The 17,709-nt window shown below is 34.6% G+C and overlaps 1 protein-coding gene across 6 annotated transcripts in view; it reads left to right on the forward strand.

The window, feature by feature from the left end:
* ATP11B (ATPase phospholipid transporting 11B (putative)) overlaps positions 1-14,094 on the forward strand; it is a 109,751-nt gene extending 95,657 nt beyond the window's left edge. For all 6 annotated transcript variants that reach the window (XM_061166652.1, XM_061166655.1, XM_061166651.1 and 3 more), the window contains 2 exons: positions 6,284-6,417; positions 10,587-14,094. In XM_061166652.1, coding sequence (XP_061022635.1) covers positions 6,284-6,386 — 103 coding nt within the window. In that variant the 3' untranslated portion in view covers positions 6,387-6,417; positions 10,587-14,094. The remainder of the gene's footprint in view (positions 1-6,283; positions 6,418-10,586) is intronic.
* The last annotated feature ends 3,615 nt before the right edge of the window (positions 14,095-17,709 follow it).

Genomic DNA, 17,709 nt, shown 5'->3' on the forward strand with positions numbered 1-17,709 from the left:
TTCCTAGAGCAGATAATCCTTTGGGTCCTGGCTATGCTAATACTGTGAAATTATGTCCTCTGTGATAAAAGTTCCCCAAAGGCTCAAGCTAAGTGGATATTTCATAAGACATGTATCTGGTGCTGCTTTGCTTTAATATGTGCATTAAAATGTAGAGTATAGTTGAGAATTGGGTTCATAGAATGCCCCTAAAAATAATAGGGGCCTTGTTATGATTACCTTTCCAAAGGAATGATAAGTGAATTCTTCTATCATGCTGTGACATATGGTCTCTCTTCCTATAAATAAGAAAGCAGAAGAACCCTTAGACCATGGATTTGATTTTAGTAAAAGTGCTGGAGGTGTTACCCTGATCTGCAGTTTTTTTCTGCATATCACTAAACTTAAATTGGTTGAGTAAAATGTATGTTGAGTATATCTCTTCTCCTGTATTTCTGTCTTTGGCATATATTTTGAGGTAAAAACCACTTTTAAAAATAAGTGTTAAATAATCCCTCTTCTATATTTTCTTTCTTGAATTGGCATTTATTTCTCTAATCAAAATTTGGTTAGCCTTGCCAAATCAGACAGAGAGTTATGCTGAGCCCTAAATGTTACCATGGGCCATAGACTCTCCTAGTTATCTCCCTCTTTGTCACCTGCCTCTTAGGCCTTCATTGTTCTGTCATTTCTTTCTCTCTGGAGTCCTGGCTCTACTCTGGATGCCCTTTTCCAGCTTGCACCTAGTAGCTACCATAGAGATATCAACAGGATGCTAGGGCTACTAAACCTTCTCATTATGGATCAGGGTACTTAAGTCCCAGACCTGAAGTCTGCCACTACCAACAACATTTTAAGCAGTTTAAACCAACTACAAGTCACCTTCCTCTCCTTATGTGACAAAGATAACATAGAAATACTGCTTCATTTAACAAAGCAGCTAACTACAGAGGAACAGAAAATCTGAATGGCCTGTATTCAGTTATTTGCCTCTAAAAGTTACACTTTTCTGAATGAGTAAAATTTTGTAAACAGAATCAAACATTTAAAAGGCTGATAATAATAAGGCATATCTGATAAGTGTGACATTTTACAAAACTAATGTTATTTTCAAATCTGTGCTGACTTACTGAACAGCATTTTCATCTGGAGGTTAAAATGAAGAAAGGTATTAGTATTGATATTATTTCTACCAAACAGTAATGATATGCTGTGTATGATTGATACTTACAAAACTGATTTCTTAACATTAGCTCTGCTGATGAGTTAATAATTGCTATTCAGATTCACCATCTCCATTAAAATAGGAGATTTTATCATTTTTCACAGATACCTCATACTCTTATTCATCTAAACTACAAATTCCTAGTCAGATATGGTTGTTTTGTTTTTCTGGTAATCACACTATTAAAAGAGTCTCAGTCTTTTTGAAAGAAGGAATAAGCCAAATTTATAAGCTTGCCTAATAATGTATGCTTATTTTCATACTTAAATTTAGGCAACACATATGGAAATCTCCTTTCTAAGGATCCCTAAAAGTCAGTATAGAGGTATTTTATTTATAACTATCTTTCAAAACTGTTTATTTGGGGAGAATGAAAAAAGGGAGGGAGTCTAGGGAAGTAAACATGAACTTGCAGCATGTTTTGGAGAAAAAGACCTTGAGTAAGAGAAGCAGTTATTTAAATACAATCATTAAACAGCTATGTCTTCCAACTCTCAATAAGGACTTGAAGCTGTTACTAGTTTTAGGGGTTTTACTATTCATAACCAAATTTGGAAATTGGTAATATTCGATGACTTTCTCGATCTTACATTTAAAAGAAAAACATTTCCTAAACAGGAGCCTTTTTTTCTCACCATCATTATAGTTTAAGGCTTCTTTCCAAATACCTTCTATAAGGCTAAGCAAGGTATTCATTTTGATTATGAAGTATATAAAATAATTTTAAGAGCAAAAGAACAAATGTGGTTAATAGTTTGATAAAACTTTATTTGAAGGGTAAAATGTCATGGGAGTGACTAAAAAACTTAGAAATGTTATGAGTTTTCCAAAATTTAGAAGATTCAAGAAAGATTTTTGTAGAAGCAACAGGAGAAAATTCTAGATGTTTGCCATCATTGATGTGAAAATATTGGATATAAAAGCAGTAAGCTAGAATTTATTTCAGAAGGGAAGTTCTGTAAAGATGAAAAGTTCCACTAGCCTTACATACCCATGTTGGCTCTCCATAGCTGTTTTGCTTGGCAGCCCTTTTAGCTATGAGTTATGTGGTGGTTTCTGAGAAGAGTTGTGGAGAGTGAGTCTTACCAATAAATCAAAATTTCTGATAAGTTAAAAGGTAACTTTTTAGTCCACTAAGTAGGGTTTCATTCCCAGTACTTTGCTTTTTTTCTTTTCTAGTATTTATTAATAGTCTTTTTTTTTTTAAGGTAGTGACCCCCTCTCCTTACCTTGAATGAAATGAGACCTAAATGCTGCACACTCAGTTATACTGGAAGCTATGATATGAGATCAAAGATGTATATATGGGAAAGTGGTAGAGCTTGGAGATTTGCTAGAGAACAGTATAATGTTTCCAATAGATAGTTTTACAGAAATGCAGTTAACCAGCATTCAGCATTTTCAAATCAGGTGGGGGTTTTCCCCCTTAGGGAAGAAAAAGAAATGTATTTTATTTAGTGTGATCAAAGGGTGATCTGAGAAGTCATTTCTTTATATATGTTTGACATTTTAAGATGTTTACTCTCTGTGTTGAGTTGCCCATAGTTTAATACCTGTCCTCAGGTTTTAAAGTAAAAGGTGATGAGTGCAAAGAAAGATAATTACCTAAAGTCAGATCCAGACCTAAGCACTGTTCTGCATGTATCAGTATGTGGACACGCAAATGCTGTTGCCCTTACGGATGTCATCTTTAGTGAATCCCTGTCAGTTGGTTGAGCCCCAGCAGTTAGTAAAGCACATGCTGTTAAATTAAGAAGAACCAGACAAACTCCTTGTTCGGGTTTCTAGTCTAGTTCATTGCTCCGCAGATAAATGTGAAGGACCAGATTGTTTTCTTGTTTTGTTGTTCATTTCTAGTTCATCACAGATCAATACTTTTGTAAAATACAATAAAAATGAATTACTAGGAAATGAAATTTAAAAGATATATAAAATAAGCCCCAATTTTGAAATTATTAGATTGAACAGTTAACAAAAATATTCTGTCAGATTGCAGTAAAATTGTCTAATCTCTTAATCTCACTGACCAGATGCATTTGTGTTCTCATGGGCCAGTAACGTGTTTTCAGACCAACAATGATCCACAGATCACACTTTGAGGCACACTGGTGTTTTTGCCAGGGGGGCACGAATAACAGCTGCTCTCTCAACACTTAGGCTAAATATGTGCTGAATGCACATCATGTTTTTCTGCCCACACAGTTACTCATTCTTTTTGCTTAGCCTGGAATGCTCTTTCTCTCCCATCTTCAGCTATTGAAATCCCATCCAGTCTTCAGTATGTATTTCAGATGCCATCTTTTTCATCAAAATACTCTCCCACTAATACCAACAACAGCAGCTGGTTTTGAGCTCTCCTTTCCCTTTTTTGATATTTGTAATCTGCCTTATACCATAACTATAAGAAAGCAGTATAGTAGCATGGTAAAGAGGTTTGGGCCCTGGAATCAAAGAAACCCAAGATTCAAGCCCCAGCTGGGTGGGCTTGAATATATTTTTTTAACTTCTCTGTTTCCTCATCTGTAAAATGTGTTTAAGTCTGGTGCCTATCCCAAAAGGCGGTTATAAATAAGATAATCCATGAGAAGCTTCTTACCTACTAACTGGCACACAGTAAGCATTCCATTAATATAACTGCCGTTGTTACTTGTTTCTGACTTACCTCCCACCCTTTTCTTTATCCTTAACTCAATAGACTGTCCCCTGTAAAAACCAGTGCAGGGCCCTGCTCAGTGAAATGCAAGGTGAATTTAAGTGCTTCTGCCGTTTCAATGATACAGACAACCACTGGAGTAGAATCCAGAGAGAAAGAGGCTACTGATAGTTGGACAGGTGGGAAGATTTTAGAGAAATGACAGTATTTAAACTGATCTTGGTGTTAGGAGTCAGCATGCTGCCCCTAATTGGTGACAGGCCCTGACCCGTGTTCGCAGGCAAGGAACACTGCCTGGTTGGCTGTGTGGACACAGGAGCATTTAAAGGTAGAAGGAAAGGCAGCCTGAGGTCAGGTTATAAAGGGCTGGTTTTGAGATGGAGGAAGCTAGAGCCCAGTGACCCAAGAAGGAAACTAGGAAACTGGTTAAATCCTGTTACCTACACCAAGATTTCCTAAAATCTTCCACTGAATATTAATATTCCCCTGGTATTGATTAATTAATGTTCCTTGGGGGGAGGGGAAGAAGGGAAGTTCACCAGAAAAAAACCAAATTTGCACTGTATCTAACTCTCCCCCTGGAGACTGACCATACAAACATGACTTCTTGGCAGTCCTTTACTCACAAAGTCTGTTTAGACATTCCTTGAACTAGGGTTTCTCAAACTTAGCACAAAACTTTTTTCGTGTGATATCTGTAAATACCTCAAAAAAATTCAGTTTAAGAAATAGTAAACAGTCCTAAATCAAGGGCATTATAATGAAAGAACAGGTTGAAATTTGGCTGTTCCTCAGTGTTCAGCAGATCCTAGGACATTGATGCAGTCAGTTCATTGCCAAAAAGGAACCAAGTTGTCTCACATTGCCTGGTATTTGGCAGGATTATTATGAGCAGGGTTTTTGCTGGACCTCACCAGTTGCTTCCCTGGTGGTTCAGATGGTAAAGAATCTGCCTGCAATGCAGAAGACCCAGGTTCGATCCCTGGGTCAGAAAGATCCCCTGGAGAAGGAATTGGCAACCCACTCCAGTATTCTTGCCTGGAGAATTCCATGGACAGAGAAGCCTGCTGGGCTACCGTTCATGGGATCGCAGAGAGTCAGACACGACTGAGCGACTAACTTACTTTGTTTCACCAGTTGCGTAGGTTCAGAATGCCAGGTTGTTTATGTTCCATCATGCTTGTGTCTCTGTCCGTTGTGCCACCCACGCATGTCCCCTGTTGCCATGCTTGTACTCAACACTTGGTGACTCCCAACCTTTGCCAATTGTAGCACTCCAATGGTCTAGTTTTGTTGTTTTCCTTCCTCTATATTTTTGAGAGATTTGTTATGCAGTATGTTATACATGTAAAGTAAATGAAAATAAGTTTGTTTAAAATGATAACCCTTGAGAAATTTAGGAGTACCCTTCAATGTGTCAAAACCAGGTTGGGAGTCATTGGGCTATGTGGTTATACCATTTTCCTCCTTATTTTAACAGGATTGAAATTATTACTACTGTAGCTTTAAGTAATCTTGCCCGGTTGTTTATCCCTCCTCAATATAAAGCTTGCATACTTACAGAAATTAATTCAGTTTTAAACCTAAATAGTACTACTTACTTAATCGACTTTAATAGTTTATCATCAGTTAATTTTTAAAAAAACAAGATGAGCTGCTTATGGACATGGTTAGCACTTAATAGTTGCTTAGCAACTTGAGGCAAATGATAGTTTTTTTCAAGAATTATTTATGGTGTATGTATATATATCTATATGGTGTTTAGAACTTAGCACATAGTAAACACTATGTAAGGTGTTTGCTGCTGTTGGTGTTATTGCTGAAGATTGGAATTCAGTCCTGCCTGGTTATTTCCCAGTCTTCAAAATAATTTAAACTCTGCTTTTCTCAGTTACTGGACATTTTTAATTGAAGTTGCAAGAGCAGTTTCACCTAAAAAGTTCAAAGAAGAATTAAACTTCATTAAGTTTCTGAGCGGTTGATGTAGATCATATTGATCATAATATATTAAGATACTGAAATCCACAATCTTGGGACTTCCCTGGCAGTCCAGTGGTTAAGACTGTGCTTCCAGTGCAAGGGACATGGGATGGGACGTGGGTTCCATCCCTGGTTGGGGAGCTAAGATCCCACGTGCTGTGTGGTGGGGCCAAAAGATAAATTTTGAAAAAAAATTTTAAATGCACAAACTTTCCAGATTTATACAAGCTTCAGCTACTTGTTTTATATAACTGTTTTACTCAACCTCTAATTTAGGACATAGTGCCTTTTAATCACTCTTAAAGTCTCCCATACCTTTCCATATTATATAAAACATGTATGCATTACTTTTGGTTTCAAAGTACTTGCTGTTGTTATTTTTTTTAATGCTTTTTGGAAGTCCAGATCTATCAGTAACTAATATTTTTCTGCTTCACCTCCTTCAGCTTACTGAAACAAATTCAAGTATCAAGTGCTTGGACTCCATGTGCTGTTTCTCAGAAGGAGAAACAGCGTGTGCATCTGTTGGAAGAATGCTGGAGCGAGTAATAGGAAGATGTAGTCCATCCCATGTCAGCAGGTGTGAAATTTCTCTAAGTAGCCTTTGCTGCAGATGAGTATCCTATAAACTGGAACAGGTTGAACCTACATCTCTAGATACCTAATCAGTCAGCCCCTGCTTTTACCAGTTGAAGCAGGAAGTGTGCTATTTATTAGCACTCTTTGATGCTATTTCACTTCGTGGCTTTAGGATAGGGGGTTCTTTCACTAACAAAGGAAGAGAAAGCACCTTTGAAGAGACTTTTCATCTAATGAACAAAAAATTTTTGCTTTACAGTCTTTCTCAAATGTGGTGAATAGGAGTGTGTATATGGTACTCTTGCTTTTATAACTTTCTCTTTTTTGTTATACCTATACTATTTTATTTCCTGTATTTGTTTTGTTTGCTTTTTGTATTTACAAAATAATCTGCACATAATAGGAAAAATCAAGAGATTTTGCTTTTCTTATTCTTCATGTATATTGTCTAGTAAGTCATTTGAGACTTTGGGATATTTATAAACATAAAAAAGGCTGTATTTCTGCTCTCCTATACCTTTTTATCTGTGTGCTGCTGCTGTGTAATGAGGTTTTAAAATAAGTTGTGGTTTTTAACTTTTTACTGCTATTTATGGTCTAATTAAAAGTTTATAAGTTAGAACGGGTCTTTAAATTATGGTTTAGAAGAACTTTATTGTTTTTTGTCCCTTCCCAAATGTATTTCTTGAATTAGACTTGTGCTTTTGAATCATAACAAAAATGCCATATTTACCACTTAAATTATTTAAAAGTGAAATTGATTCAGCTCTTTCTACATTTCCCCAAGAGACATACTATTATTTAGGCAATATTAAGAAATAGAAAATTGTTTTACACTTTGGTGTTCTTTAAGTGAATGATATTAAAGTTCCAAAGTGAGAGCAGCAGTGCACTCGTGCCCATGATGTGTTAGAGATGGGCACAGATGAGTGGTGAGTTCCATTGTCCACAGCGTGCCACATGAACAGAATCACTTTCTATATGTGCCATGCTGGGGAAAAGTGTGGAAAGACCCCATGAGCAGGAAATCAAGGGTGGAGGCAACACTGCTTTTATCTGTTGATAAAAGAATTTTTAATATTTGGTTGGCTTTATGTTTTAAAAGTGAAGAGCATGACATTCTTATTATTATTATTCTTAATGATTATATATTATTATTATAAGGTACATTATTCTTGTACCTTAGAATTCAGGTAACTTTTACTGGCAAACTTGTTCACTCCCACTTTGCCTTTAGTTATGGCCATTTCTTTATGGTACAGTTGCATTTATAAATAGAATTCTTTTAATATGTACATGGTTTCAGTCCCCATTTGTTGATTATAATGTGATCAAGAACATTTCCATAACACTGTGACATTATTTTATAGTCATTTTATTCCATATATAAGAATTACTATGAGCAGCTGAATTTATTGGGACTTGTATGACTTACAAAATTGTATTATAAAATGCATTATAAGAAATAGTTCTGTCATATACCCAGGCCAGTGAGTCTCCCAAAGGAAGTTCCAGAAAGACCTAATATATATTTATTTTACTTATTAAGACAGGTTTACTGCACAGAACTAAGGTGGGAATTAGACTAAGAGACTACTATAGAACTTGTATAGAATTTTTTATATATTTTTTCAGCACAAGATTTCTGTTTAATGACAATAAATGTCTTCACTAACTACTAAAACAGATTAGAATTAGTTTTAAATAAGCTCAGAATATTTTTCTGCTTTACATATATTCCCACTTTCTGGATATCAGTTATTAAGGTAATGTGCCCCATTACTCTTAACATAGCCATTTTTTTGCCACGTTATCCCTTTTGAACCTGCCTGAGGGATTATATGGGGTTTCTTTCTGCATATTCTATTGAATGTGTCTGTTCTCATCTGTACTTTTTTTCACTTAAAGTTGTATCTCACTTTTTTCTTTTGTAAGAGTTGGTTGTTTTTTTTTTTTTGGTAATAAAATGTTTAACAGTAGTGAATATCTTATTTGACAGACTATAAATAGCTTTCCAATTTTGTTCAACATCTCCGGTTATGTTATTAGTTACTACTGTCATTATCTCCCTGTTTTCTTCAAATGAATAATCAAAAAAGTCTTTTGAGATTTGTTCTCTTTTTTTTTAGTGGATAAAATTATATAATATGCAAAACCACTTTGTGCCTTTCTAAGGGCTATATGAAAATTACCATATATCCATTAACATTATATTTAAACTTTGAAAAGTCATATGTTTTTGTTTTTTGCATGTAATTGTTTTAGTGAAGTACATTTGGCACTCTGTTTTGATTCTGGAACAGCTTCTATTCTACATCTCTCTCTCATGTCTAATTTAAAAAGTAGGACAAGATTAACATCTATTACAAGATGTAGAATCTCTTGGATATTTGTTCCATTAACATTAAACATAAGAGATAATGGTAATTACTTGAGGAATACAACTAGTGCTTTCATATAACAGATTTCTAATAAAACTAATAAAGTTTTACCATCCTTTATTCTACTTAAATTTTATTAATTGATGTTGTCAAAGAAATATGCCATATTGCAAGCTACATTTCAAAGGTAGCATCATGGTGCTCTATAAAAGATATGCCATGTTGTACTCTGAAGGTCTGTGCTTCAGCAGTAAATGCTTTTCTGTATGTAATTTACCAGCAGTTACTTATCCTAATCAAAATTGTCTTTTAAATAGAAAGGAGTTAATAGTTAATATATAACTCCAGGTTTAATGTTCTGTCAAATATGATATTTAACAATATAAATGCACATACGTGCTTTGAAAAGATCAAAAATGAAAGACAGCTTACCTAAGAGGATTTTCTATGTAAGCAGTGGTTGAAAAATAGGAAAAACTAGTACAAAATATTGGGGGTTTAGGAGTGTTGTTTATGGTTATGTTTTGTCATCTGTGCCTGAGCATACTTTTCCTTGCCTCAATACCAGGAAATGTTCCCATTTCATTCATTTATTTTACAAATACTGAGTACCTACTATGTACCAGGCATAGTTCTAGGTACTAGAGAGACAGTAGTGAACAAGCCCTTCTTAAGGGAGGGTAGATACTGTTTAAGTTTTCTGGAAACTAGTAAAATTAGAGAACCTGTAAACCACTGGTATAGTTGTTACTTGTCTGTCTGCCTCTTCGCCAACTTTGTAAAGTTTTCCAGCTTCTAAACTTATTGTGATTATGCTCACTTAATCGATTTAAACTGGAACTACATACAAACTTTAGAGTCTTTAGGAAACAGATTTTTGAGAAAAGTGAATTTGAGCCATTTTAAATGCTACTCTCTTCTTCTAACATCTTTATTTAAGGAAAGGGGGAACCCTGGAAAAAGTTATATAAAATGTATTTATTGTTAAGTGCTTTTAAGTCTTCTAAGAACAGCCACCTTTAACTTGGTAATTCTAAACTGTCCTTGAAATAGGTTAGGCTATTCTAAACATGGCAGGCTATTTTCATTCTTAAGTTTTTTAGCTGAAATTGGTACAGCTGCAAATAAACTACTATATAATGAATTGCATATGGTCTTTTCATTCAGACAGTAGTTAACTTTTTACAGACCAGTAGAGGATTATTTGTTCTTAGTTAAGTGAAAATCCTAGTGATTTCCAGGTGTCTTTGATACCTGTTGAATTAAAACATCTACTTTGTTCAAGCTAATTATGCTAAAATCTTTAGAATAGAATTTATATCTGAAAAGAAATAATAATATAATATGAACATACTATTACTTCATTCTAAAGCTTTTGGTAACTGGGCTTTTTGTTGTTTGCTTTTGTTATATCAAATACAGCCTAGTTGCTTTTCAGGAAAACCAAATGTGCATAACACTTAATAACATATTTGTTTCTTACTGAATTGTTAAGATTTTAAGAGTGTCTCATGCTTTACTACCTATAGAAATTGTTTTAATACTAGTGGATTTTGGCTAATATTTTTATATGATGACTAGAGTATTATTTTCCCAAGTTTTTGTATAATATAATGTTTGGTCATTCAGTGCTAGTAAAAAGAACTTCTCTCTAGCTTTTAAAAATGAATCAATCAGTGCTTAGTTTAATACCCAAACTGCATTTTGCTCCTAAGTTTTAGAGTTAATTTTTTTCTCAATTGATACATAGGTCCTGGTGAGCCAAACTTTTCTCTTATTGTTACTTTAGATCATGGAGTGCATCGGATCCTTTCTATACCAACGACAGGAGCATCTTGACCCTCTCCACAATGGACTCATCTACTTGTTAAAGGGGCAGTAGTACTTTGTGGGAGCCATTTCAACTCCTTACCTAAAACTGAGTGTGAGCATCCTGGTAATGGCCACACTACCTCTGTGGAATTACTTTCTGAAATCTCTGAAGTAGTTCATGCCCACTCAGACTTATAATGGCAAACAAACAAAAAATATTACCATGCACCCATGTCAGCCACCCTCTTAATTTAAACATGTTAAAATTTGTAAATAAAGAGACGTTTTTCATCTCTTTATCTGGGTTGTCCCCATGTGTTTATGGGACTCCTAATGGCATTTCAGCCTTTTCCTAAGGCCACTCTATTTTAATATCAAGGTAGAAAAGGGAGCTAATTCCTAGTTAATTGTATTTTTTAGTATTAGCTTGGTAATTGAGTCTTCTATTTAAATCTGCTTCTGTAAATTATGCTGAAAAGTTTGCCTTGAAAACTCTATTTTTTTATTAGAGTTATATTTGAAGCTTTTCATGGGAAAAGTTAATGTGAATAGTAAGGAATTTTGGTCCCTCGGTGACCCATGTTTGTTAATTCTTTAGTGCTTTCTAAGTTCACAGAACAAATTAGGAGAATGCATTTCCAACCATTATTACTTGCACTATGGATAGTATAGATAAATATATATCAGTTCCAAACTTTCAGTGTACTGTAACACAACCAGTTAAGTTAACCATATACATGCAAAAAGGTATACCATATCATATATAAATCAAGTCCATTCACCAAATTTCAAATTAATATTTACTATTTTCATGACAATGTAAAGAACCTGTAGTGGGTAAATTAGACACATTTGCATATTACTTAATGTGTTTATCATTGGATCTTTTGCATGCTTTAATCTGGTTAATATATGTCAGTTTGCTTTTTCTTGTCTATCTGAAGGCTTTGTTTATAGTATTTTACAGTGCTGTTGTGAAGTCCAACTATATCAATAAAAAACAGTTTGGAAAGTATTCAAATATTGCAAATACTTTTAATTATATGAATCAAAATTTTAGGATAATTAAATCAGTAAAATGAGAAGAGCCTCTTTTGTGACTAGCTTAGAACTGCTCTTGCCTTTCAGTAAGCTAGCTGTTAGAATAAAGAATTTCAGATGAGAATCCTGTATTTTTAGGTTAGTATGTTATCTAAGTTACAGCAGCCTACCACAGTAAAGTCAAGTCTACCCGGTGTCCCATTATAAGGTATGGCTATAGAATGTAAATGAAATAAACTCTAAAATGCTAAATTATATGTGGTAATGGCTGCAATAAATTTAAGTGCTATAAATGATTATAATCAGGTTTGTATGATTGCCATTAATTCACTGCAGTTCAGTACTTGATTTCCATCCTGAATTTAACATGTAGATCCAGTGCTATCATTTGTTTTCATAAAAAGTAATGTTTTAAAATTTGGAAATGATTCTTAGTTTAAAACTCTTCCTAAGCATATGATTGAGTACATATACATTTAAAATTGTATGGGAATGGTTGCCAAAGTTTTTTGAATATGGTAATTCCTTTCTGTACATTTATTTTTTGCACAACCCTTCCACCCCTTTCCCATTTCATGAATATAAGACTTCTAGAATTGGGCTAGTAGGGAAAGAATCATACAGTTAAGACTTTACCTTTGTTCACTGGTAAGCTGTTTTCTTGCCAGTATAACATTTGTCTGTTTCAATAATGCAAGGATATATTAGGTTATAAATTTCAGCTTAAATATTAATTTTTGCAAATAGCCCATCTTTACCTTAGATTGGGTTTAGGAAAATGCTGTTATTCTGGAAATACTATAAAGGGATAATAAAAATTTACAGTGTGTACCCTTACCACTTCATGTTTCAGAAGAGGAAATATTGCAGAAAATATTCAGTAGAGTATTAGTGGATGACAATGGCAAACTTGCTCTTAGAATGTCTTGTAAAATGTTCATATAACAAAATGACATTTGGTAGCCGGGCATTGCATCTACCTTGGTGTTTATTTGCCATCAATTTAACTGACTACTAATACTAGGGAAGGACTGCAAAGCCATCAAGCAGTCTCTGACCAACTATAGCAAGGCATGAACTCAGCCAGCCTATTTGGTGCTCAAAGTATGATTGATATAATTTTTTGCATTCACTATTTGAAGTTATTTAGGAACTTTGTATCTGAAAAATAGCATCTGCTGACATGCTTATCCTACTCTGTTGTTCAAAACCTACTCCCTTTAAAGGAATTCTTGCAATTGTAAGAAAAGGATTTTCTGTTGTTTAAGAAAGTAACAGTGTTGTCTGCAAACCTCCAATAGTTCTGTGTGCTAGATAGTCATTTTGTAAAATTGTTACTGCATAATGAGTATTTGTAAATTTTCCTCCTTGCATATCTCTTTAAAATTCTTTGGAAAGTACATGTTGATAATTAACTTACTCTTATCTGCCAAAACCAGGTACGATGCTACATGTGTTATTGCTAGTTACTGGTCTCAAATCTATTTGCTTCGCTTGCTTGTGTTTGCCTAGCCTTAAGGCTGTAGCCCTGAAGATAGTAGCAATCACCAAGTCAGTTTCCAAAATTACCCATCAGCTGCTTTACGTGACTCAGCAATCCTGCCTCAACTTTCAACAAGCATTAGGCTCACACTGGAAGGAATAGAGTGTGGGCCAGGGGAACTATAGCTACCCAGGCTTGCTATGGGGTTGAGAAGGAAAAAGGAGAGAATTAAGTTTTAATTTCTCTTAACTAACCACCTCCTTGGGTCTTAATCTCTCTGATGTCCAGCGGCTTCCCAGACCTGATCCAGACTCTGGCACTGTCCTGAGTAGGAGGTTAAACAGGGTCATTTCTACTGCATAAGATTGTGAAATTGGCCTTGTGTGATAAGCTTGAGCCTCCTATCTAATAGGCAGGAGTCACAACCACTAAAATATTTACAATTTATACCAAAAGTTTTAAAATACACTACTCTGAAAAGTTATTGGGGCTGGAGAAAAGGGAAAAATCATCCCATGTTTTGTGTTTTTCCTTTAAAGATCAAATTGGGGTGTAAGCAGGTGTTAATAAAACTAACACACCAAAGACTTATATGAAACATGTTTTGTTATTTTTGGCCCCCCTTTAGAGACACTTTTATCTCTATCTAAAATGCCTTCTATTTTGATAAAAACAGAACATTATTAAAGTGCTGTTTATGTGAGATAACCTGAATGATATTATTGCAGAAGATCATAACTAATGATATGTTTGTAATAATGGTGATTGTTAGATTTTTATGAATAATATAAATAGTTGGAAATACTATTGTAACAGTTTAAAATTCTGGACCTCAGACACTGTGGCTATCTAATATACCTTGTTATCTTCATTGTCAGTAAATGTAGCATACCTGTTGTGCAGCACTCAGTAATTTTTTAAAGTTTATGAAATTATATTAAATAAAAAATTTCCTATATAAGTAAGTCTTTTTCTGTTATTTAAATGCACTTTAAGCCTCCCTCTCCTCATCAAAACCAGCACTGCCAAGTTTTTGTAGTTAAATTTTACTGCATTTATTCTCCAGTAAAGAAATGTTATTATATGCCTTTCACTAACTGCAGTTTTCAGAAATCCAGTTCTTTTGTTACCCAAGTTTTATAGATTATCAGTACAGTTTCTGAAAGCTGTCTGATTGAAATGTACAGACTGTAAAGACCAACACACTTCAACTACAAATGCATCATTCATGAAAAACCAGCCAGTGTAAATTTGGAAATGCCTTCAATGAATAGAAAATATGTGCTTTCTGGGACTTCCTTGGCAGTCAATGGTTAAGACTCCAACGTTTCCAATGCAGGGAGCACAAGCTTGATGCCTGGTCAGGGATCTAAGATCCCACTTGCTGCATGGTGTAGCCAAAAAATTTAAAAATTTAAAAGAAAAATGTGTTTATTAAAATATACTGTATATGTCTGAAATATTCCACTGTCCTAATGATGCTCAATCATTGTAAACACATTATTTCATTGGTGTTTATTAAAAAGGTAAGCTGTTGTTTTTGTACATGTGTTAGTATTTGCAATGGATGACAATGTATATATATTTTTTTTATTTCTGAAATGAGCTAGAACATGATCCTGGACAAGTCAATTTATCTAGGTATCTGTTTTATTTATTTTTTTTTCCATTTATTTTTATTAGTTGGAGGCTAATTACTTTACAATATTGTAGTGGTTTTTGTCATACATTGACATGAATCAGCCATGGATTTACATGTATTCCCCATCCTGATCCCCCCTCCCACCTCCCTCTCTACCCGATCCCTCTGGGTCTTCCCAGTGCACCAGGCCCGAGCACTTGTCTCATGCATCCAACCTGGGCTGGTGATCTGTTTCACCCTAGATAATATACATGTTTCGATGCTGTTCTCTTGAAACATCCCACCCTCGCCTTCTCCCACAGAGTCCAAAAGACTGTTCTGTACATCTGTGTCTCTTTTTCTGTTTTGCATATAGGGTTATCGTTACCATCTTTCTAAATTCCATATATATGTGTTAGTATACTGTATTGGTGTTTATCTTTCTGGCTTACTTCACTCTGTATAACGGGCTCCAGTTTCATCCATCTCATTAGAACTGGTTCAAATGAATTCTTTTTAATGGCTGAGTAATATTCCATGGTGTATATGTACCACAGCTTCCTTATCCATTCGTCTGCTGATGGGCATCTAGGTTGCTTCCATGTCCTGGCTATTATAAACAGTGCTGCGATGAACACTGGGGTGCACATGTCTCTTTTCAGATCTGGTTTCCTCGGTGTGTATGCCCAGAAGTGGGATTGCTGGGGCATATGGCTGGAAATAGGCATCTGTTTTAAAAGGCATTGAGGACTCAGACTGTCTTTAAGATATTCAGCCTTTAATGTTTATTGTACAACATAATGAATCATGTTCCTAATGATTAAGACATAGGGCAAGAAAGTAAAATTTTTTGAGCAGCATTGCACCAGAACATGTAGTGAATTCAAAAACAATTGAAGTTTTATTTTGAAGAGTATTTATTTTGACTCAAAAACAAAGCTGTTGTATTGGGTTGGCCAAAAGGTTCATTCAGTTTTTTCCTAAGTTGGCTTTGGTAGCACTTAAATTAGTTGTCTTTAACTTAATTTGAAACAATTTTGTTAGATTGTACTGTGACAGTTGTCATATAAATGTGCATTTTAAAAAATCAAAATTGGTGGATTTTTGTGTAACCATTTTAATATTGAAGATGGAAGAAAAAGCAGTATTTTCAGCTTTATTATTTATTATGCCTTATTATTTTAAGAAAGACAAAAATGCAACTGAAATGCCAAAAAAAAAAGATAAGTGTGGTGTATGAAGAAGGTACTGTGATCAGCGTTATATACCATCAGAAGAAAGCCAACAAACTACAAATATCCAAATCAAGAGTTGAAAGGCATCTGCACCAGTTTGGTTATGTTCATTGCTTTGATGTTTGGGTTTCACACAAGTCAAGTGAAAAAAACCTTCTTGACCATATTTCTGCATGTAATACTCTACTGAGACATAACAAAAACATTTCATTTTTAAAACAAATTATGACGGCAGTGAAAAGTGGATACTGTACAATAATGTGGAACAGAAGAGATCGTGGGGCAAGCAAGATGAACCACCACCAACCACACCAAAGGCCAGTCTTCAGAGAAAGTGATGGTGGGATTGGAATGCTTATGGTGGGATTGGAAGGAAGTCCTGTTGTGAGCTTTTTCCAGAAAGCCAAACAATTCCAACACGTACTGCTCCTAATAGACCAACTGAAAGAAGCCCTCAACAAAAAGCATCCAGAATCAGTCAACAGAAAATGTATAATCTTCCATCAGGATAACACAAGACCGACTGACTTTGATGACTGGACAAAAGCTGTTACTGCTCGGCTGGGAGGTTCTGATTCATCTGCTGTATTCACCAGATATTGTACCTGAGATGTCCATTTATTTCTGTCTTTACAAAATCCTCTTAGTGGAAGATTTTTTAACTCTGGAAGACTGTAAAAGGTACCTGGAACAGTTCTTTGCTCAAAAAGATAAGTTTTGGGAAGATGGAATTTTGAAGTTGCCTGAAAAATGACAGAAGGTAGTGGAATGAAATGGTGAATTTGTTGTTCAATGAAGTTCTTGGTGAAAATGAAAAATGTGACTTATTTTACTTAGAAAACAAGAAACTTTTTGGCCAACTCAGTCAATTGAAGTGAATTCACATATCTGTGAACAGCTGTTTTTGGAAGTAGCAGACTTTAAGGTAAAATGGTCTGTATTCAAGTAAAATCTGTGGACAGTGATGTGCATTGACTTTAGGATTACATTTTATCACTTTTAACAAATGTGTATCTCTGTAATCCTAACCCAGATAGAGAACCTTTCCACCTTCTCAAAGTGTGCAGGAAATTTCTCTCCCTTTCTGCCCTTGGCAACCATTTTTTTCGTTGTTTTCTGTTGACATAGACTAACTTTACCTGTTCTTGAATTTCATATAAATGCAATTGTACATTTTCACTTTTGTATATTACTTTGTTTACAATGTCAGTGAGATTCATACATCTTGTTGCATAGTTTGGAGTATTTTTTTGCTACTCAGTTGTGTTCCTTTTTGTGAACATCTCACAATTTATCCTTTCTCTGGTTTATGGACATTTGAGTTATTTCCAGTTCAGGGTGATCATAAATAAAGTTATTATGAACATTCTTCATGGACATGTTTTTATTTCTATTAAATAACAAGTAGAATTGCTGGGTCATAAGGTAGGTCTATGTTTAATTTTATGAGAAACTGTCAAAAAGTTTTCCCAAGTGATTGTGGGTGCCATTTTATGTGCATTTGTGTACAATAATGTGTTTCAGTTTTATTATAGCTCATGATTTTAATTTGCATAACAAATGACATTTAACTCCTTTTTTTATGTTTACTAGCAATTTATATTTTTTGAAATAATCTGTTGATGTCTTTGGCCATTTTTTTCAATAGGCTGCTTGTCTCATTACAGAATGGTTGGAATCCTTTTCATAAGGATGTAAGTTCTTTGTCAGATGTATGTAT

Source organism: Dama dama, chromosome 19 (genome assembly GCF_033118175.1).
Source record: "Dama dama isolate Ldn47 chromosome 19, ASM3311817v1, whole genome shotgun sequence".
Classification (NCBI taxonomy): Eukaryota; Metazoa; Chordata; class Mammalia; order Artiodactyla; family Cervidae; genus Dama; species Dama dama.